At 42.2% G+C, this 23,586-nt stretch overlaps 1 protein-coding gene across 1 annotated transcript in view; it reads right to left on the bottom strand.

Moving 5' to 3' along the window:
• Positions 1-23,586, bottom strand: part of LOC128526344 (methyl-CpG-binding domain protein 5-like) — a 42,061-nt gene that overhangs the window by 6,697 nt on the left and 11,778 nt on the right. Inside the window, exons 2-7 of the mRNA XM_053498111.1 lie at positions 20,334-20,989; positions 20,124-20,226; positions 19,767-19,947; positions 17,320-19,650; positions 1,870-2,087; positions 532-1,758 (exon numbers count right to left, since the gene is read on the bottom strand). Coding sequence (XP_053354086.1) covers positions 532-1,758; positions 1,870-2,087; positions 17,320-19,650; positions 19,767-19,947; positions 20,124-20,226; positions 20,334-20,446 — 4,173 coding nt within the window. The 5' untranslated portion in view covers positions 20,447-20,989. The remainder of the gene's footprint in view (positions 1-531; positions 1,759-1,869; positions 2,088-17,319; positions 19,651-19,766; positions 19,948-20,123; positions 20,227-20,333; positions 20,990-23,586) is intronic.

Below are 23,586 nucleotides of genomic sequence, written 5' to 3'. Positions count from 1 at the left end.
GACACCCAAGCGGAGACAGTAACACAAAAAAATGTGACACAGGCCCTTTCCGAATGCACACACTCATAATAAGAACAAGGTTTTCACTTATAATAAAGGGCGATTCACTCGAAAGAGGCCCTAAATATTCTGTAATACCTCTCACTAAGATGAAGCAATCTGAACGAAAACAACGTACAACTTTCTCCTGAGTACATGGAATTGACCGGGATGCCCTGATGAGTTGGAGCGATAATGCCATCGTGCCGTTTAGCGCCGTACCCCTTCTTCACTCGGTCACTGAACTCCTCATCAGGATGGTGGTGTACAGTAACGAGCTTCATAGCGCGAACCTATTGGGTCACCAATACATTTAAGCTCCGGGACGTTCAGGAACATGGACACCGGGGATCACTTCCTTCATTGATTACACATGCGTCAAAAAACGTAGCGTAATTTCTTTTTGCTTCCTCATAGGGAGAGTTATTACAGAATATTCAGGGCCTCTTTCGAGTATATCACTCTGTATGTTGTACGTTTTCGCCGCCTCACCTTGGCCTGATCGGACAGTTGCATGCTGGGATTGTGGCTGTGCTCCTCCCCTACTAGTTTGTTTGGCCAGGCAGGAAAACCCTTAATTGGCCAGACGAGATGCTTGACCCCCATCGAGTTCACCAATGTTTCACCGACGAGTTCACCAACGTTTAAGCCTCTCGGCCGGTAGTGCAGAAGCTCGGCAGAGGGCGAGTCCGGGTGGCGTAGCTCCTCCTCGCTGCTCAGGCTCTTGGTGTCCGAGGGGCTGGGTGCACAGTGCCCGTTAAAGTGCCCGTTGAAGTGGGCGTAGTCCTTCAGCAGCGGTCCCTCCAGGCTGGTGGAGGAGCTGGGGGACTGGTCGTCGCCCGTCAGCGGTTCGTTATAGCTGCCCCGTACGCAAAGAGGCGGACCGCCGTTTATGTGGGCGCACTGCTCCACCGTCTGCTCCAGCCGCTCTTTGAAGTTGACGTGGAGGGGGAGCGGGTGCAGCCGCTCTTTGAAGTTGATGTGGAGGGGGAGCGAGTTGTACCGGAAATTCCCGGGATTTCCGTCACCAGTCGGCTCGGACGAGTCGTGACACTGCAGGTTCAGATCTGTGCCGCTTGCCGTTCTCTGCTCGCCGCCGCCGTCGTTGCATGGGCTGCTGCGCACCTGTGCTGAACATTCCAGAAACTCCTCCCCTCTCCAGTGGGCGTGGCCAGGCTCCTCCCACTGCTTCCTGGGCGAGCGGAAGTAGTCATGTGCGTCCGTGCTGTCGGGCGTGCGCTTGCCATGCTCGGAGCTCCGGCGCGCGCGGTTGTTTCGGGGAGGGGGCTGAGGCCTGGTGCACTGCTGGACAAGCACGTCTGTGCCTTCGTGCCCACGTGGCCCGTGGATGACTGCGTTGACGGCGTGCGGCAGGCCATGTGGCTCTCCGATGGACGCGGTGAAGGCGGTCATGGCTCTGAGTGCGGGCACGGGGCTGCCCTGGGTTCCGCTGCTGCCCACCGTTGTCGTGGCGATGCCCGCTTGCATGCCTTTACTGGCTTTGTCCACTGCTGTCCGGTACAGTGCGTCCACCGCCTCCACACCCGGCAACTGCTCCGAGCCCTGTCCTCCGGCGCCTGCTCCCAACCTGACCTCGTTCTGCACCTGGAGCTCTTGCTGACCTTCCTGGAACATTCCTGCCTCGGCAGGAAGAGATGTCACACCAGGTTGCGAGCTCATCTGGTTGTGGGAGATGGGGGTCCCGTCTGGCATGCATCTCTGGAACAGAGGGATCAAAGGAATTAAATTCACTGATAAAACTTCTTAAAGAAAAATTTTCATGCCAAATGTACATTTTACACATTTCCCCAGCAGTCCCGTACGCCTCACCTGGTAGTCCTGGTACATACAGCCCATGTTGTTGGAGGTGCTGTTCTCAGGAAACGGTGTTTCTGAATAAGGGTGCCCCTGGGTCTGGTATGGGGAGACGCCATGCATGCTCTGGAGTGCTGGGTGCAGCTGGTGCTGCTGGTACATGTGCCCTGTGCTGCTTATAATGCTGCCCATCTGAGGATTCCCTATACTGCAGTTCAGAGATGAAGCATTACCTGTCAAAAAAATAATAAAATAAAAAAAAATTTAATATAGTTGTTATTTTCACACCAGAGTAAGACTAATTTCTAAGGCAAGTAACCTATAAACTTTTCTCTCTTTTTTTTAATGCCGCGCCAGCTTCTATGGCTATATTTTGTTTTGGCTATTAAGCATATTATAACCTTATAAAAATAACATGTATACAGTTTATATTTATTTACAGATATTTTATACGGTCGTTTAATTTTGCACTAACAGACTAATTGCATTTATTATCATTCAAACTGTTGTAACTTTTAACTACTCTGTGTGCCTTAAATTAATATCTAATAAGATAGATAAATAAATAAATAAATAAATAAATAAATATATATATTTTTTTATTGAATTGAAAATATTCACGGTGAAAGTCAGGTTTTGTTATTCGATATAAAAACTTGATGTTTAGGGCAAGGCAGGTTTATTTGTTTAGCACATTTCATACACAATAGTAATTTAAAGTGCTTTACATAAAAGAGAAGATGATGATCATAAAATGAGAGAAAATAATAGCAATAAAACGTTTAATTTTATTTAAAATTTGATTTATAATTAAAATAAAATAATTAAAAGTATAAAATAAACAAAATAAAATGCAGTCAGTTCGGACGTAGATTTAAAATGATTTTTTTCTAAGAACTAAACTAAATTTGGATTTATTTGTTTAAAAACTTTTTGAAAAGTGTCAACAGAATAAAACAAGTTTCTCGCAGAAGTCAAAGGATTATAGTAAAATAAAATAGATTTAACGAAGAGAAATGCGTTTGATTTACATGATCAACACTGCGGTGAATTTTCTCTTGATTGTAAACATTTTTTGTTCAAAAATACTTTTGACTGTCCAATTCTGCATCTTGTATAAATAACATGATCCCAACGATTATTAAAAGAATAATAAGTTTTGTTCCAGCAGCAGAATATAAGTAACCTATATGTTTAATTTAAAGTCAGATAAGAATCTTAAACGATAGGAAAAGAATGAAATACAACTTCATGGTCCATTTTTTTTTGTTACTTAATCTAAACAAAAACAAAAAGCTTATTTACACTTCCGTTCTGACTGAGAGCATGTGGCGTCGTCTAAATCCTGCGCAACAGCTATTATATTCTGTCTTAACATACAGTACATCCTCAATCCTAAGAATGATGTCAATATTCATGTGAACATGCGTGACCTGATCCCGGCCCCTAGAGGGCGCTCTCAGCACTCAGAGTTATGGCTGGTGTGATTAGCCCTCCGCTCTCCAGATGGCACGAAGTCTGCTGTGTGCGCTCTGGCTTTCTCTTAGCATGTACTCTTTTCTCTACCTCTGTCTTCCTTTCCCAGTCTGGCTTATGCTCTTTCTCTCTCTCTCAACCATCCCCCCTCCCCTTTCTTCCCCTCCTCCCTCGCGCTGTCTCTCTCTCTTTCTCGCCCTGAATAAAGAGAGCAAGGCTACCAGATGGCAGGGTAGGTGAGTGGATCTCTTCGGATGTCTGTATACATGGCCAACACCTGCCTCAAAAGAGATTAGCGGCGAACTTCATCCAGGAAAACGTTAATAATGAATAAATGAGCGCTAATAGAGACCGGTCGAGCTGAGATATATTATAGACTGTATATCAGGCGTCAATTACATCGTCAAGCTTTTTAAAAGTGGTTTTCACTTCAGGATGACACATCCACACTGTGCATGGCGAGTGTGTTTCTACATATGCATTGGTAATTAGACTTTGATCTAAAATACAATAAAAGCGAAATTCACACACTCTTCCTCAGGTTTTTGTACGATAATGAAGTTATTCAGGGCGTGTATGCCAAAATCTGATCTCTGACTAAATACAACATCCACGTAACACGTGACGTCCAAGCACAGTTCTCAAACAGCGCCACAGCGGCTAGTTCTCATAGACAACACTAAACCAGCGCTTTAATTGATTTATTTGTGGCAGCTCGGGTAAATATTAATACCTGACCACCACATTATGATTGTTTAATTTTTTTAAATCTAAATTCATGTTTTTTTTTTCCTTTAATTAAAAAAAGTATCTAATTAATCTTTGGAGTCTGTTTCCTTTCACTGTTTCATCCCCTTGTCATCTTAGAGGCATTTTCCTTGCCACGGTCACGTCTAGTTCGCTCATTAGGGCCAAACTGATGACTATGAGTTTAACATCCGGGATTTTTATTCCTGTAAATCATCATCGACTTCCACTGTTAACAAACACTGCTACGCAAATGACACCGGATTGAAATGAGGGCAGCGCATTGATTCTCTCTCTCTCCCTCTCACACACACGCACACAAAAGCACAGACGTGTTTGTGTCAGTGGACAACCCCTCCTCTCCACGCGCAGTCTGAATCGGCTACAAACAGGATGCCAGATTGGGTTGTTTTCTATCCAGATGGGCTATACTTTGCATAATTTTGAGCAACTTAAAGAAGTCTTTATAAACAGTTAGGCTAATTTTAGTGAAACAAAGTACAAAAGGTGTTCAGGTCGAACTGGTACTGAGTGAGAAAAGTGTTCAACCCTACAATTTGTTTGTTCGTTGCACAGTTCTCCCATTGTGTATCATGTAATAAAGAGCCGCGGCAGAAACAATTGACAAATTTTATATGACGTTTTAAAATGACGTTTCATATCGATAAAGATGCCCATTTGAGATGGTAAGAAAAAACTGCTAAATTCATGCACTGCTACATTTTAATTAATATACAGTACATTTGCGTTAGAGATGGTAACATTGCAGTTTCTTTATAATCCTACAAGTGGTGCATGCTTTAAACTATTCACACACTGGCTGGCAGGCAGGAAGAACCATGTCATGTGTGGTAGAAGCAAAATATATGCTCAATTTGCTGAAAATTATTTAAAAAATATATCATATTGAATCAGGATATTTATAAAATCGGAATACAGTACTTGCATAATGACAATACAAATGGAATCGGCACCTGGGTATCGTGATCATGTCATACCAGGTGGCCCCTGGTGATTCCCATAAAACCCGGTGCCAATATAGGTAGCACCGCTGGCTATATAACTGGTACGTACTAGAATCAAATTAGGACGCAGATTTCACTGCCTTACTTCGGTGCCATGCCTGAGTGATCGACTGAAATATTTATCCTCTGGTCCTCTAAAACGGATGTAAGAACAATCATCTCCCTCACTGCACGTGACAAATAGTTTCCCAACTAAAATAATACGAGTCCGAAAGTCCTGCTAATGCAAATCAAACTTAGGTTTGTAGTAACGCGAGTGTCCATGTTTTCACATTCAGAATAAAAAATAAAACAACAACTCGGGAAATGAGAGCTTCCCATCGACCTGCGTGTTAGCTCGCTAAGCTAAACACAGTTCAATTAAAATGCAAATAATGCGAAGCGTCCTAAAGTGATTATTTCACGATAAAGGATTTCAATTTCGACTCCGTAAAATGCAAGAAATGTCTTTCAACAATTCTAGTGTAAATGGGGAAACGCATGAAACCCAATGCGAGGACAGACGTTAAAAGCAGCAGGATTCACCGTGTTTAACAGCACGTGGACATCCTAGCAAAGTCAGGAGAGCTTTGAACTGCTAAAAAGAATTGCTAAAATTTGAAGCTGAATTGTAGCATATTGTAGCATAACAGGTTAGGTAGCTTGCAAATTAGTTACTACTAAAATACATTTTGTATTTACTTATATAAACATTTGTATTTACTTATATAAACATATTTATGTATAGTTGATACATTTAATATATTGTTTATTTTGTGTATTTTCATTCTATCCACCATTTCCTGTGGCTCTTTATAAAAAACAGTACTCAGTCCTACACACATCTGACCCCATAATTAACCAATAAAACACAACTGACCCCACATATGAAACACCGAAACCAAAAATATTTTTGCGCAGTAGCCTTGGCCCGTCTGTTAAACAGTACAAAGCAGTAGAAAAATATGTTGTTTCACTCCAGTATGATAGAAATGTGTAGAGCCGCACTGGACCACAGATCTGGCAGAAGTTTAAGACTAGAGTTCGGACTCCGGTTCACAGTGTTTCCTTCTAAACATTTCACTGCCCCTGGATTTAAATACCTTAACATGTTTCGTTTCTCTGTCTATCTAGGAGTATTTTTGTGTTTATGGGTGTATGCATAATTACCAAATGTATTATGCTACTGTACATTTCCATTTAAAAAAACCTGAAAAGCTCCCAGAGACCAAAAACCAACGAAAAATGACTGAACAGTGAAATCGCACAAGCATGGTCATGTGATGAATTTTTCACTAACACGGCTCAGCCACTGCGACGACCTCAGCTTCCAAAGAGGTACGCTAACTTTTTGTCTTATTCCTGCATGGGTGCACTTACTTTTGTCTCATCTGAATTGCTAGTATTATTATTATTTTTTTATTGAGTACAGTTTTTGCATATTGAACCATTTCATTTTAATACATTGATATTTAAAAAATGTTTGCTCCACTTCTGTTTTTGTTTGAAGCAAATAAGTTTACATTCGTACATTAACTGTAAAATTTACATCTGATATTTACATCAACATTATACAAATTTAAACAGGACAGTTAGTTTGAACCCGACCCATTCTTCAAGTGATCAAAAACACTGAAACGTGACATTGCTTGTTGCCAGATTTAAGGAATTATTTAAACATTTAAAACCGGTAAAACAATCTGATCATTTTTGTTCATACATATTTTTTACCTTTCATACACATTTCTATAATTTTCTTTTAATTTTGTAAAGCTGATTTTGTTAAAAGACTACTGTTAAAAGCGCTATACAAATGAAATTGATTTGAAAACAAAAAACTTGTTACAAAAAATAAACCAAGATTAAGACCAGACAGCTGTCTACAAGGAGAAAAGCAAGTGAAGAAGTGTTCAATACAAAAATAGCAATGTCCTAAAAATAATAATTTTAATCTTGTAAATGATTTGCAAAAAATGCATTTGCATTGAGCTTAGAAATGTTAGTTCGTTTCCATACGCACATTAAAAATTCAAGCATTTAGATTATATCAATGCTACACGACTACTCTGATAAAATCAAATTAAAGTACTCGCAGGCTTGATTCAAAAAGCAGTGATGCTACCTATTACTCTGCTAATGTAAAGTAAGTAATAGTTTTGCTACTTGCAGCAATGCTACAACGAGAAAAAATTAATTAAAAACTGGATTGATGCCCAGCTTGAGTTTTTTTATTATTATTATCATGATCATCATCATCATCATCATCAACCACGATAAAAACATCAAAGGGGCAAACCAAGACTTGCAAAATGAGATGAAATTTCTGGTACACAACGGCATAAAACTTAGACACTTGAAATGTGCAAACCTTTTAAAGAAGTCTATACGTCTTGTACGATCCCTCGATCGACTCGGAGTTGCTTCAATACTCGCTGAATGCTCACAGGAACGCCTTGTTCTTAAACTTGACTAATCACTATGATGCGGAAGAGATGTGTTGCATTAAATACATGATCGTCCACAATCATGTGCAACATCACCTATTCAGTCCTGACCTTACTTTGAGCCATTTCCACGTTAGGGACATTACAGGTATTCCTGGGAGGCCAGCGTTCCGGACGTTATGCCCGTCATGGCTCGGGCGTAGCGTCGCAGAGGATTATATAGAGAAATGACGAGTTATGAGTAAGTCTCATAATTGTGTCCTGTTTCTCTGAACAATCAGGAGTCCCGGGTTAAGTGTAAAAACTGGTTGTAAAATGATACAGCTTTTCTAAAACAATGCCTTTTACCACTGCGTGCCCTAGTAAATCCTAATTTTATACGACCTTATTCATGAAGGAAATAACGTTCGCTGAAAGCAATCTTTTATTAATAAATAGACAATAAATCCTGACCACGGTGAAGTTCCACACGGCCCAGCGATTTTCTCCTGAGTGCTAGCACATAAAGACGGCAATTGGAAATATTGTCCGCATGACTCAGCAATCTTCCATCCCCTTGATAACGCAGGACACTGACTCAGCATTTTGCCTGCTGGTTTAATAGGCTTTGACGTCTCAAAGAGCAGGACGCCCCAGAGAGAGAGAGAGAGAGAGAGAGAGAAAAGAGAGAGAGAGAGAGAGAGAGAGACGTAGCTTTGTATGATGAATCCCACCAAATATCATTCCTCCACCCTGACACCGGCCAAACGAAAGCCTCCGATGTTCAAGCCTAAAATGAAAAATCTCATTAATTTTTGGTACTACGTATGACTGACTCGCGGTGCGTGGGCGGCGAATACGATCTGCTCACTCTCGACTGAGAACACACACATACACACACACCAGCCTGTTTACTTTCGCACAGTATGAAACGTCCACATATTGCACCGATGGCCCGAGATTACTAAAAGCTTCTCGACATATCTGATCTGATCTCGGCGTTGAGAAGAAACCAGGGTTAGCACATGCGCCGTCTATACTTCACACACATGCACCGTCTGATAAACAGAACCGTTAAGAGAAGGTGGGAAGCCTTGAGCTAGGCCTTGTGCTGCGTTGTTTAATATTTCTTTTAGCGTGCGCATGACTCAACACCGACACGGCAGCCACGTAGAGACACACACACACACACACACACCGGGGGAGGGTATGCTGAGTGGCTGACATTCACGTTTCCATCAAAAGTCTGGGTAAAAAGCTGTGAGCGTGTATGTAATACGACCTGCCTGATATATCTGATGTGTCTCGCTGATTAAATGTGTCTGAAGGTCCACCTCTGTGAAGTTAGCACTCTATCCAAATGTACATTTGTACGCTGATGGCGATTAGCAGGTTTTTTAATATGTTTTTAACACTCGTGCGTTACGTAAGGGACAAAATATAAAAGGGGATAGTGTTGGGGCGAGACAGACCCTCTTTTACCACCTCACAGCTGATTATCTCCTATAGCTATACAACATCAGGTTTTAGTTTTATTTCTCTTTCGATTTGATTAATCACCTTCAATTACCTTTAGCTTTGATTACGAGGTCATGTGTGAAAATGATTCCTCGTGGTCCCAGAACCACTCTTTTACAATTTTAGTCCCAGAATATACCTCGTGCCATCAGGGGAAAAAAAAAAAATTCCTAGATGTGATAACCTGGTCGTTCATTACATTCAGGTCGTCAGCTGATTTTATTTTATTGCCACGTAACTTTGCTGAGTCTAGACCTAAGCAACTGAAGCAACCCCAGATCATAACATTGTCTCCAGAACCTTGTACAGTGGACACTGTGCACGACACTTCATGCGCTTCCCAATAGTCTCATCGGACCACATGACCCCCCCTAATAGTCCAGCCTATATGGACTAATAAACTAAAGTCTTACTAACAAGAGGTTTCATCAAGAGGACACAGCTTTTTAGTCCCAGTTTTGAGTTCTCATTACGTTGTATGTGTAAGAAAACGCTCCTACCTTTACTATTATACATAGCTGTGTTTTTTACTGTTAATTGTTTTGCCATGCAGCTTTACCAAGTGTTTAAGTGATCTCCAATCATGATTTTTTCCGACCACATTTCTTTCACAAAGTTGATGGTTTAAAGTTTTGATAAATGTTCCAAAGGGTTATTAACCCAGTTCCAGTCATTTTAATCCTCCTTAGTTGTTTTCTTTGCTCGATGCCTCCCAAGTCTGGTGCAGAGCATCTGCAGTGACCTCATCTCGAGTAAACAGCTTAGAGATGAGCCAGGGTTTCTCATGTAAAGCTCAAACTATACACACTCGTTAAGCAATAAACTGTAGATGGAGACTAAACCATATTGGACTCGATCTTAAATTCACCTAAATTTCCAATTTTGCACCAAATACATGGTCTAACAATGCTGCTCTGCACCCTAGGTAGCGCCCTCATGTATAATGCAGAATGCCATTTGAGATTCGTCCGGAGAGAACGCTTTGATTCCTAGCAAATTTTGTTGTAAGGTATGCATTTCATCTCATCAGCATTTTCAAAAGTAATGCCACCCCGGTGCGCAGACAGCCATTAAGTAAAACTTGCTCTGCTTTATTTTCAGTAAAGCCCAATAAGCGTAAAAAAAAAAAAAAAAGACAAATATAGTCCCGTTTAAAAATATTTTAAAGTACGATTTCAGTAAGTCTTTCTCCTGATAGAAATATTGTTGAGCCTGATGTCACACTACACTCACATGATGGTACCATAATTAGGTTTACCTTCATATAATACCGCGGAGTGAGTGAGTTAATGCTTTGATCAGAACGTTCTAGGTCCGCCAAACAGCCGGTTAATCCTTGAGCTAGACCGTTACATCCAAACCGCTCAACTCTGCCTCAGCTGTAAGCCATTTCGAGTAAAACTGGGAAAAAAACTGAGTCAGCCAACTATAAATCTGAGTAAATGCTGTGGATCTTGCTCGTGCATCATTTGCAGATCTACGATTGGATTCTTTCCTTCATTTGTCAAACCCTGAGTCAAAATTAAAATCATGGCACAATAATTGGATTTGGTAGTGCCCACATCAGCATCTCCAATCCAGAGCTTTCTTTTCTTTCAATGGAAGTACATAAAGTCGGTGACTGATGTGAAGAACATCATATCAGGGTGCAGTCTTGTCATAATCGGCTACAGTAGCCCCGAGACCTTGATGGGTGTCAATATCGTCAACAAAGAACAGAAATAACACCTCCAGTTGGGGCATAAGTGAAGTCCACGGTGCCACCGATTACTATCAACCAGAGGGAGCAGAGGGTGTGCACGCTTCCTGGGACACTTATTGACTCCTGATTTTAAAACTTTAGGAAACGCGTCAACAGCAGGGTACCTGTGATTAAGAGGACTAATGACTAAACTACTACACTTTTATATATTTAGGACCAGTCAAAAATTTGGACACGGGTGGCGCAGTGGTAAAGTGTTCGCCCTTTCATCTAGAGATCGCAGGGTTAGTTCCTGGGTGATGCTGTAATCTCTCACAGCCGAAGGTCTAGAGAGAGCTAATTGGCTGAGCTCTCTCAGAGGGGAGGGATGAGAGATACTTACTACTCCACATTAATCACGGCTCTACAGACATTTACATTACATTTAGTCATTTGGCAGACGCTCTTATCCAGAGCGACTTACATTTTTATCTCATTACACATCTGAGCAGTTGAGGGTTAAGGGCCTCGCTCAAGGACCCACCAGTGGCAACTTGGTGGTTGTGGGGTTTGAACCTGGGATCTTCCGAATCGTAGTCCAATGCCTTAACCACTGAGCTACCCCTGACCCCCAACCAGCCAATCAAAGATGTCTGTGAGCTCACGCATGCAAAAGGAGTGGATAGCGCTGTCCTCCGGGTGCGTTTCGCCGCCCCTAACGGTGCGTGAGCAAGCAGTTCAAAAAGATGCGTCACGTGATTCGGAGGAAACGCGTGATAGTCTTCGGCCCTCCTGGCTGAATGGTAGTAGTAGCCTTAATGTTGGAGCCCCCTAGTGACAAGGAGGAATTGCACAACTAAATTAGGGAGAAAATCAGGAGAAAAAAAAAAGAAAAAAAAGTTTGGACACAAGTTTGGATTCATTTTCTATATTCTAGACTAAAAACTACTCACATAATTTTATTGAGGTTTTCACGTGTATTTGGACGAGCTTAAGGCAACATATAGGCTTTGTTTCATCACAATCGGCCCACAGGAAGAAAAGATATCCTACTTTGAAATCTAAATGAAAAAAGAACGTCGTCGCAGGAACATCTAATCAATATTAATTAAAGACAGGTTTAGTTTGTACATTTGGTCAGAACTCGTGCTTTCAATGATGCCTCTATATTTATACATTTGAGGACCAAAAACCAGTCTCAAAAAAATGCATCACAAACAACTGGCTCAACAGAATTTAATGAAACTTTGCCGGTCATTTGTTATTTGAAAAACGATGTTACGAACGGTCATGTGCTGGACGCACTAATATTTGGTTGACCCATCAAGCACCATGATGGAACTCGCTCTCAAAGACCATCTCAAAAACAAAGACGTTAATTTAGAGTTTCCAGCCTCAGAAATCACCAATTAACAAACAGCACCTCAGATTAAAGCCATTTTGAAGGATTTACAGAGAAGAAGTAGCAGAGACTCAATGTCAACTGTTCAAAAAAGATTATTGTATATTTTGGACGCTTCACATTGTTTAGATTGTGTCTGTGAGACTTTTCTTTCTTCAGCACCCTGCACATTCCCAAGATCTTCAGCCCTACCGAGTATCTTTGGCATGAAAGTGAAGAGGAAGTTTGTGTGCTGCGTTCAGCATCGTCTCGTCATGCCTTATGAGGGCCAAAGGGGCGCTTTACAAACAACTGGCTTTGCAACTTCGTGTTTTGTGCGTATGAAGCCGGCAGTAACACTTATTGTTTATCCTGCTAGCAGTAGACTGTGGTGTGTATGCAGAAGTCTTCGGGGGCAGTACGTATACTGAGCGTACAAGAATGATAGCAGTCGGCCCGCTGAGCTTGAGGGGTCGCCCAGTACGGACAGCACGTATGATCTACTGATGCTGCTGGTTGCCGAGTAGGTTGCCATGGGAACCGTAGCGGGATGATTGGTGGGGCTGTCCACGGTTTGATTCAGACTGCAACCCCTCCCCTTTCCACTACTGCACAACAGCGCACACAACAATACACACACGCACACACTGTAAGGAGGAGGCCTGTGATTTAATGGGGCTGGGGGGGATTGTGTTGGATGTGTGTGTGTGTGTTGAGTGAAACCACGCAGTGTGTCAAGAGTGTTTGCTTACACATTGTTGAGAGAGAGAGAGAGAGAGAGAGAGAGAGAGAGAGAGAGAGAGAGAGTGTGTGTTTTTTTTACCCCTGCCAGAAAAGAGGCAGAAAAGTCAGAAAAGATTTATCATCATCTGAGCAGCTTTAGAGCGTTCACTCAGCCATTCCTCTGGAGTTAGAGCAGAAAAGCTGTTACACCCTTTTAGGACAAAAGCATCTCGATGTGCTATTCTCTCCCTTTTTTTCCCTCCCACCCTAGTGCATTTTGTAATACAATGTGCTTTTATGTGTGACCTGATCGTACCTTAGGTCCCAGCACATATTACGTCTTTGAAATCAATTCCAGATGAGCTTGCCGTTTCTTTTGGTTGGACAAGTCAAACTTTTAACACAGGATCCAGACCGATAAAACAATCAGAACAAGTTAATGTCAAATTTTAAAACCCTGACTTCTCCGCTGCACAATAAATATAAATACCTAGGACACGCCCCCTTCTCCAGAAATCATTCAGTCCATATTACAAGTTGCTCTGGACAGTCACATGGCATACAGGGGGAGTGATGGCTGAAATGGTTCAGGCTCTGGGTTACTGGTCGGTTCAAAACCCCAGCACTGCCTAGGTTGACCCCTTAACCATGTCTGCTCCAGGTGGCACTGTATCCTGGCTGCCCCAGCGCTCTCACTCCACTGGGACATAAAATAATTCACCGTGCTGTAAAGTACATATGGCGTCACGGTGGCGGAGTGGTTAGCACCATCACCTTGCACCCCTCGAGGGTCTGGCTCCGATTCTGCGTTGGGTCTGTGTGCATGGAGTTTCGTATGTTTTTCCCATGCTTGGTGGGTTTCCTTTGAGTTCCCTGATTTTCTCCCACAGTCCAAAGACATGCAGCTGAGGCTAATTGGCGTTCCCGTAACGTGAGTGTACGTGTGAATGTCAACTGGAGGTCCTGTCACGGTTGTACAAGATGTAAAAAACGGTGGTCACCTTTGGGCCCCACAGTCCCTAGTTGGAATACAGAGGCTCCTAGATGGATGGATGGTAAGGTCCATGTGACAAATAACTGAATAGAATCTTAACACGGCCCTTACGTTTATAACTTTGACCAAGCAGAATTTAGGGATTTAAGTTGTTTAGGGTCAGTAAACGTACGCCTTTTTTATTTCATAACGAAATTAACTTCCCATATTCTATATTTTATTCTGTTTCACTCCGCTTCCAAACGCACCCTTTTAGTGTTTGTAGCCTTAAATAGCCTGCATCCAACGGCCCTTTTGAGGAAGTGCATTTTTATAGCCAATTACAACACAGGAACAGGAAACATCCATGTTCGGGCATTCTCTAAGCTGTATTTTCAAATATACACTCACCTAAAGGATTACTGGGAACACCTGTTCAATTTCTCATTAATGCAATTATCTAATCAACCAATCACATGGCAGTTGCTTCAACGCATTTAGGTAAGTCTATCCCTTTATGACCACCATGTACCCATCCTCTGATGGCTACTTTCAGCAAGATAATGCACAATGTCACAAAGCTTGAATCATTTCATATTGGTTTCTTGAACATGACAATTAGTTCACTGTATAGAGCATCTATAGAACCAATAGAGCATCTTTGGGATGTGGTGGAACGGGAGCTTCATGCCCTGGATGTGCATCCTACAAATCTCCATCAACTGCAAGATGCTATCCTATCAATATGGGCCAACATTTCTAAAGAATGCTTTCAGCACCTTGTTGAATCAATGCCACGTAGAATTAAGGCAGTTCTGAAGGGTATAGGGGGTCAAACACCGTATTAGTATGGTGTTCCTAATAATCCTTTAGATAAGTGTATATATATATATATATATATATATAATATAAAATATATATAACCGTGTTCATTTATGATGGAACTATAAAAGTTAAGCTGAAAAAGTCTGGGTTAACCACTAGTAGTAAACTTGCTTGTTAGCAGTTAGATGCTTTTCACTAGAAATTAAATGAGATGAGCTGGGCTGAGCTAAGCATTGAGCCAGAACAGGGTCTCTAGGTACATGAGGTCATGATATGTGGAAAATCTAATTTGCATGTTTAAGCCTGAGCCAATACAAAAATGTCTAATGGAAGCCAAAATTAGAATTTTGGTTAACAGTTTGTACTGAATAGGAGGGACATCTAACAATAAGCGCAAACACATTTAAATATTTACGAAACCAGTCACATCTTAATCCGTGATAGCATTGTGTCATCACCCATATGAGAGTGATGTACCATGTGAAAAAGCATTAGTCCAGGACTGCACGATTTTCCTGATCTCATTTCTGAATGATGGCGATTCACGTGCATGTATTTCCCTACATTCAGATCAAACTGCAGTAACATTCACTTTTTTACTCAACTACAATCCCTAATTGCTCTAAGTCACACTCATTGGTCTCTCTCGCTCTCTCACACACACAGTGTAACACAAACGATATTAATTCACCAATCAGAATAGAGACTAATTTGTCAAACTAAATCGTTTTCTTCTGTTCCAGCGTTTATCAGCGAGTATATACCTTATTATCGCATTCGTACGTTTATGTTTGTTATTTTTATCCAGAATAAGGAAAATGTCTGGAAAAACATTCTACTGTCTGAGCAGAGACATTTCTAATTGGAATTTAACAAAGAAGTGTGTTAAAATTATAAAATTTTTGACGACGACAACAAACTTTACACTTTAAACTACCCATTTAATCTCACCCTACCTAACAAACATTGTGATTCAATTTATGCTGATGAAAAAAAAAAGAAAGATATAAACCAATGTATGCGATGATGAAGTACAGGATTATTATTCTATATTTGTTATAAGATTTTATTCACTTTCACTAGCTTTAAAATTATTCAGGCTCTAAAATTAGGTTAAAAAGTTTTTGTTTTTAAACTTAAGTGCAATAAATACTTTGGTGACAAAAAATAATTTGAAAGAATCACGATCTTAATTCAAAAAGAATCGTGCAGTCATCCAATTAGCTTTTTAGTCTTCATTTATATGACAATTGTAATATTTTTAACTTTAACAGCAGCAATAAAGTCGGTCTTACAGTTATATGTTATAACGAGGTCATAAGTTACCTGGCTGTACTAAATAACTCATGTCGATGAACCATGAATGGTTAAACCTGGTTCAATCGTCAGGTTGTTGGAGATCATTCAACTATGATCTAAAAGTTCTCTTTTACAGTGAAATACACTTGAACCTGGTGCTCAGACTTAACCCGGTGTAATACATTTTCATGTGTATCTAGCCACCTCACCCCTCCTGCTCCGACTAGCCTGCTGTCCTTTTGTCAACGTCTCAAAGGTGCCACGTCACCTTCTGCTGTCACTTACCTTCACCACCTTTCTCTCTCTTTGTGTAGCAGTTATCATTTTAGTCAACCTTAAATAGTCTGCTTACCAACCTGGTTCTGTTACATAAACTTAAACAGCATCTAGTATTTGCTTGATATAAAATAAATTTTTATTTTATAACGTCACACTAACACGTTTTTTTAATTTTTTTAATAAAAGGTAAAATTTTAACTCATCGGTAGCACACAATGCACCATGCTAATGCTGTGTATTAATAGCACAAATGCTCTGTTATAGTGAAGCATGTCCAATCTGCCTAGGTTTTACAGCATGTGTTAAAGCACATAAGATCTGAGGAACTTATGGATGATCTAGACAGTCAGCAAAATGCTAATAATCTCAAGGAGTGAACAGCTATTAGCTTTAACTGCCGTATCTCCAAACACTCATTTTACATCAACTATAAATCCTCATCTATGTTTTCTTCACTATGGTTTAACTCAGCTTTAATGCTTTCTTCACAGCAAACCCAAATGACTCATATGTCCTTCATCTGATTGATAGGAGGCTGATGGAGAAAAAAAGAAAAAAAAATATCCAGATATGCTAGCGCAGCATAAAAATCAAACTGGAAATAAATTCCAAATACATTCCATGGTGGTTCAGCGGCAAGAGAACTTTACTATGACTCACGGCGGGGCCGGATTATAGAAGTAGTCTAACAGTACAGAGTCAGATTTTTCCTTGTGGCATGTAGTTTGGTGAGCCAGATGAAGACAGATTGCTGATAGCTGGCTTCCCGTTCCTTCAGTGCCGTGGAGCAAAAGTTCTCCATCCCTGTCTTACGGTAAATGATGTGCTACACTTTTGTGGCCTAAAACGAGTGCTGAACCACAAAACCATATACTCCATGGACTTTTAAACTTCTGTCACAGTACAATACCAAAACTATTCCAAGAAAACTATCCCCCTAGAATTACTAAATCCAAAATACACACTACTGTAACCACTCAGGCATAAGTATATAGCAGAATCCAGTTCATAATCAAATCATGATAACATCCTTCTTTTTTTTAAACCTTACCTGTTTAACCCTCATTAGACCAAATCTACCAACACTTGAAACCAAGGCCAACCGATAAAGCAAAAGTATATGCTCTTGTGCTTACCTGTGTCGGACATGGCTTGGGCGCAACTAGCATCATTGCTATTGGATATTATACAGGACATGTTTGGGCGGATGTGTCCATGAGGAATGCCTTGTTGTTGTTGATGTACATGAGACAGCTGCTGTGGGTGAGCACTTGGGTGTCCCATAGGAGGATGTCCTAGAGGAACCTGTCCAGTTTGGCCAAGCGGGCCACAATTTCCCATAACTGTGGCTTGCATCTGGTTCATCATCCCCGGAAACGGAGTCTGAGGGCCTTGTGCACCAGGCTCCATGCTGGGACAGTGCATCCGGTCTGACTGACCGTGAAGTCGTTGTTGTAACTGCATGCTCTGTTGAGCCATATCAGGGGTCATAACACCCTCTCCAAAGTGCATCTGACTGGGGCCAACGACAGGTAATGGCCGACTACCCCTGGCCATGTGGGAGCTCTGGTTACCCATCGACTGGAGTAGCTGGGCCATGGAGGTGTTAGGAGGTATACCGCCAAGCCGGGGCATTTTCCTCATTTGCTCTGGAGGAGGGCAAGTTGGCCTGGGCCCACTCATGTCTGGTTTCATCACGTTGAAGACCATGTTGTCATGACTGCCAGCGTTTGGAGGTTGCTTACGCTTGCGGAGAGGGTCACGCTGCTGTGCCATAAGCTTGTCTCGCAGAGCTGCACGTCCACTTTGCCCCTCAGGCATGGACATTAGAATGGTTGAGGTGGGTGGTAACATAGGATTTAAAGTGTTGGGACCTTCAACAACCCTGCTTCCATTATTTCCACCGCCAAGAGAGCAGGGCATCCCATTGCCACCATTTCCATTATTACCACCACTCGTATGACTAGCACATCCGCTGCCCATGCCGCCAGTGACTGCACCCATTCCTTGGCCAACACTCATACCAGCACCACTGCCACCTATCCCACCACTACTACCACCAAGTTTGTTTTGATTTGCTAGCTGTGCTTTGGCTGCTGCTGAGAGTAGACTACTGGCAGGGAAAGATGCAGAGTTGTGCTGGTTGAGGATTTGGTTGAGGGGCATGCCCAATAGTCCAGGGTGGTTTTTCTGGGGGGCGCTAGTGCCTGAGGCTGGGGGAAACATGGAGTTGTGTTGACTGCTTATCGCGTTACCCATTCCTGACAGAACTTGGTTGGGGTCTTTGTACTGATGGAGTGCGTCAGGCTTGGAAGAGGGGCTGGAAGGCATGGTGGGTCTGGGCGAACCCATCGAGGATCGTGGTGAGCGTGGTGGAACCTTGATGCTGCCACATGGGGCCTGAGGCCCTGAGGGCATGGCAAAGTTCCCATGCTCGGACGAGGTGGAAGAGGAGCGGGATCTCTGCGGAGATGCTTCCATGCGGCCCATCGCGGGCCCAGACATGTGCACAGGGGACGTTACTGGTGAGGGGGAGATGGAGGTGGCTGCTCCATGCTGAGTCCTCTGCATGTGTCCACCATGGCCAACGGGCCCTGGCTTCACTGTTGGTAATGGAAGGTTACTTGGCAACGGGACAATGGCAGGAGGGATGTTTACATTCATCATTGGTACCTGAGAGTGAGCATTGGCCTGGAAGTTGGATGGGTTTGAATTTGTCATGGGACTTTGAATAACATGTTTGCTGGGAATAGGGTCCAGAATTCCCAGAGGATCTTTTTCCGAAGTCATCTGTTTTTTCTGGACTGCACATGTTGGGGGCATAACAGGGGGAGGCCCGGGGTGAGGTGCAGACTGGGCCTTGTGGTGAAATACTGCTCTGGTCATGTCAATGCTAGGTGGATAGCTGACATTACAGTGTGGCTTTTTCATAATAGGGCTTTTATTAGGGACTGGGGGAGAGAGAGGTGTGTTAGTCCTTCCAGCCATGGCACAGGATAACTGGGTAGCAGGTGAACCATGGACCATGACACCAGGAGGGGACATGGGTGTCCTACTGTTGCCATGAATTGGGCTGGGACTGCCAGCCCCCTGAAAGCCACAGGGATTGCTTCGTGCAAATCCGTCCGGACTACCCAAAGAGTCTGTTCTAGGGGACAGAGAGCCATCCCCGTATGCCTGCAAACCTGACGAAGGGCTCAACATGCCTCCAGGTCCACTGCGGTAGGGGGATTTGGGCCCTGGCTCATTACTGCCCAATCTTTGTCGGGGGTACCCGGAGTAATGCTCCGGCTGTTGAGCACTGCTCATGTCTGTAGAGTAGTGTCGCTGACCAGCTGCCATCATCATCTTGAAAGGGTTCTTACAGTCAGGTAGTGTTGAGTTTGACAGCCCATCGTGGGACTTATTCCTTATTGCTTGAGGGGTTGCAGACCGCTGGATGGTAGGGGCCATGGATGTCACAGCACCTTTAAAGGAAAAACAGATTTATTTAAAGGGAGACAAATACCTTCAATGCATGAAATGAAAAAGATTTCTAAACATTAGTACATGATCAAAAGACAGTAAGATGAAGAGAGCGTACTTGTGCCTCCACTGGGACCGGTCAGCGTTAGGGAGGGGTGCGGCAACTCCATACTTTTGTGCAGAGTGGCTACAGCTATGAGCTTTCTCTTGTGGATGCAAAGCTTTGTGACATCTTCATCAGCCTTCACATCCTCTGCAGTCCTCTGCTTGACAGCGGCCCCAGGATCGAAATTAAACACCTGTGAAAAAAAGTTGTTAACATGAAACCGTGGGCATACATTATCAAAATGTGCTTCTGTGCTGACCTTGTGTAATAATTCACTGACCTGCATATTTCCAGGTAATGCAAATGTATTAATCCGTTTTACAAGTGAAATGGGTATGCAGTAAGTAAGACCAGTGAGGAAAGACTGACCTTGGGGAGGATGAGTGGACACTCCAGGCCACACTTACAGGTGCCATCCGTGAGTAGGTAGGACTTCACCTGTTCAAGGCTGGACAGCACTGATCCACTGGGACTAAAGAACAATTTATTAGCATTACTCATATGCCTTAACAAAAAAAAAAAAAAAAAGGAAAAAGCTTGGATCCAGGATATTTAACAGCACCTCCATACATCCTTTACCTGATATAAATGACCCCAGCGGACTCCAACTTGCGCTGCCAGCCGATAGGCACCTGGGTAGGCGCAGACTGCCCCTCCACCTCCCCTCTCTCACTCTCCTTTCCTCCATTCATTTTTCTGGGTTTGCGCTTGACTCCGCTGGAGAGATCACACGTTCTTTAATGTCCCAACACTACTTGTCATCGTGTCTCTCGGAAACAGGAGGACGGAGCGCTACAACTTTCCTCTAAAGAAGTTGGCTGTGGCGAAATGTGTCCGGGACTCTGTGCACACGAGGCAAGGCTCACAGCGGGACCGGGCCTCTGATGAGCCTCATCGCGCTGCTACTAAATGCAGATGGGGATTCCCATAGCGGTCTCTGACCAATCAGAGCCATGAGAGTTGTGATAGAGTCCACGGGCTACATATGCAAAACACGAAAAAAAGCACCTTAGAGTATAAAACGCATGATTATAGGGGGGTGGGGGCAAGCGCGCTGCAAGCCGCCGTGCAGCACGCACATTCAGCGCAATAAGAAGAGGGGACTCTCCGGGTCACAAGATTGCTCCTTGGAGAAGTGGATGATTCTCATTTTCTTTTAGGCTGATCAGTTCAAACTGAAAAATCCCATCACACACTTGGCCACGACGTCAGAGCCGGTATGGTTTTCATGATTACTGTAAGAAAAAAAAGGGAAAAAAATATAGATTAATATGCTTAAACAGAACTTTCAAAACTTCTTTGTAATGTATGGAAAAAATAACAGTGGGAAATGGACTTCTTTTGAAAGCATTAAGAGAGTTTAGATATTTGAAATGGCGTTTGTGGAGGGAAAAATAGAAAGCGATCTTTTAGCACTCTGAATCCTTCGGTTCTGACAGAGCTTTGTTATGGAGAGAGGACTGCACCCTCCACAGCGCATACATTTCAGCACTGGGTGAATCATCATCTCTCTCCCTGTATTTCCTGTTGTGCATGACTAATACAGTAGAGCGGGACCAAACGGGAGAATATAAGGAGGAATGCATCTTTGTTCTCGTCACGTAAAACCTCCGTGCAAAATTAAACAGGCCGGCTGTAACGTAAACGATCATTTCACTATCCAATTCTCAGGGAATTTCAAATAAACCCGCAAAGCAAAATATAAACTGAAACCAAAACTCAAATGTAGCTAGGTCTTTGGGAGAGTGCTGTCCTTTGGGAGGTTCCCGGGGATGTTTTAGCTTTTTTTTTGTAGACCTAGAAACCTACAGCTTTTATACAGACGTTGGTAAACTGCAAAATGCATGCAAAAAGCATTTTAATATACTTAATACACACATTTGCAAACGTACAGGAGCATTAGTCTGGCAGCAGTCTGAAATATGAACCGTTTGTGCTTCCTTCAACACCACCTGCCTTCATACAGTATACAAATGCACAGCTCTCCCCCCCAAAAAAACAGAAAAGATGCGCCACTATTTGAATGCCCCAAACTCCAAAACAGCTAAGCTGTAATTTCTTCCCATATAAAAACGCTGTCTCATAATATGTTAAATAAATCAGACCAGTTATTCTAGTCTGAGCATGTAGTTCCCCTAAAAACACAAACGAACACAAGCAGCAGGTACAGTCCCGTACTGTAAAACCCCAAACTACACATTACGATGCTAAAAATAGCATCCCTCAAGTAATGAGTAAAGGCCAGTGATGCTTGTGCTGCGTAAAAGGTGCAGGCGCAGTTAAACGGCATCAGATCCAATGGTAACGATGTTGTTCAACCAGAGCAGTTTCCAATTCTAACACATGATACTGTATCACGCTTGTTCAAAATTAGGCTAGGGGGAATAAAAAAAAAAAAAGTGACACTTCATTTACGTCGGCCAATTTTATTTTCACCAAGTAGAACAACCATTTGTCTTTATAAAGAAGGGAATAAAAAAAGATGTCTGAATGCCTCCCTTTGAAACTGTTTTTTTTTTTTTTCGTCCACACAAATTCTTGCCTCTGTATCATACAAGCTGAATTCTTTAAATATATAAAAACAGAATACGTGATACAGATAAAATACATAAGACTTGTTGGCCAGCCTCTGAACAGCTGAATCAAACTGGTTATCATGTTGGAGTATTGATTAAAGTATCAATCTTTCTTCATCTTGTGCAACTAGGGCTCAAGTTAATAAAATATGCTATTTCTATAATTAGCCATTTTTACATGGACAATATTTCTTCTATCTGATCTACTCGTAACCAATCGTAGAGGAAAAGACTTTAAGGAAGGATTGAGGAATAAAAATAAGCTAGGAACCCTGACCTAAACTCAAAGTTGGGGAAAAATGCTACTTCTGATCCTTAGAAATGTGAAACAACAGTCACCACCCGATACGATATTATCATGATACATGATACGCCTGCCAATTCGATTTACATTGCAATTCTGTAAAAATCACAATTTTTTTTTTTACTGTTTTACAATTTTAAGACCTTAATTTTATCACTTTACAATTAACAATTTTAGTAATACAAACTAACTTCCAATATGAAAGTTTAGCTTTTAACTTTAAAATTCAATAAAAAAAAGCTACATTGTTACTGAGCGTGCTGCATTTCTTTCACTCCCCCATAATTATAATTTCTAAACAAACTGAGCAAATAATTCACTCCTACCACACGCAATGCCAGTGAGTGAAGAGTTTAGAGTGCACCACCTATAGAATTATAAAGAAACACGTTTGTAAGTTGGATTTGTTTGTAAGTCTTTTACGCCTTTGACAAACATAAATGAAAAGCATAGCAATCCACTTGAATAAATCTCCGTCCCCTTTCACCACACTGTGGTAAAAGTGAAATTATCACTAACACGCATCGACAGTGATCCAATATGGCATCGTGCCGACATTGGCTGGATGTGCGTGTGTGTGTGTGTGAGAGAGAGAGAGATATGTGGGAGCATGATTTTAAAAAAAATTTCCTTAAAAAAAAAAAATGGACCTTCTTGCTATGAAATCGACTCCGTGGTGACTTGTGCGTCCTGACAAAATAAAGGCAAAAGCGTGAAGTCGCTGCTTTACTGGAGAGAACGTGTGATATTAGAGACATGACAAAATAAACACGGCTTTAATACACTGCCTAACTCGGCCCTCTCTGATGCGTAGCTGCCATTGTTCTCAGCTACCGGTTAATGTGTGTACTCGTAGAACCGGCCTGGGTCCTTCATGTCTCGATGACAAAGCAGGCTAAAGTGGACAAAAAAAAAAAACCAAAACAAAACCCAAAAGCATTTGTCTAAACAC

Source organism: Clarias gariepinus, chromosome 6 (genome assembly GCF_024256425.1).
Source record: "Clarias gariepinus isolate MV-2021 ecotype Netherlands chromosome 6, CGAR_prim_01v2, whole genome shotgun sequence".
In the NCBI taxonomy this organism is placed as follows: Eukaryota; Metazoa; Chordata; class Actinopteri; order Siluriformes; family Clariidae; genus Clarias; species Clarias gariepinus.
The sequence above is the reverse complement of the archived record's forward strand: the minus strand, read 5'-3'. Positions and strand labels throughout refer to the sequence as shown.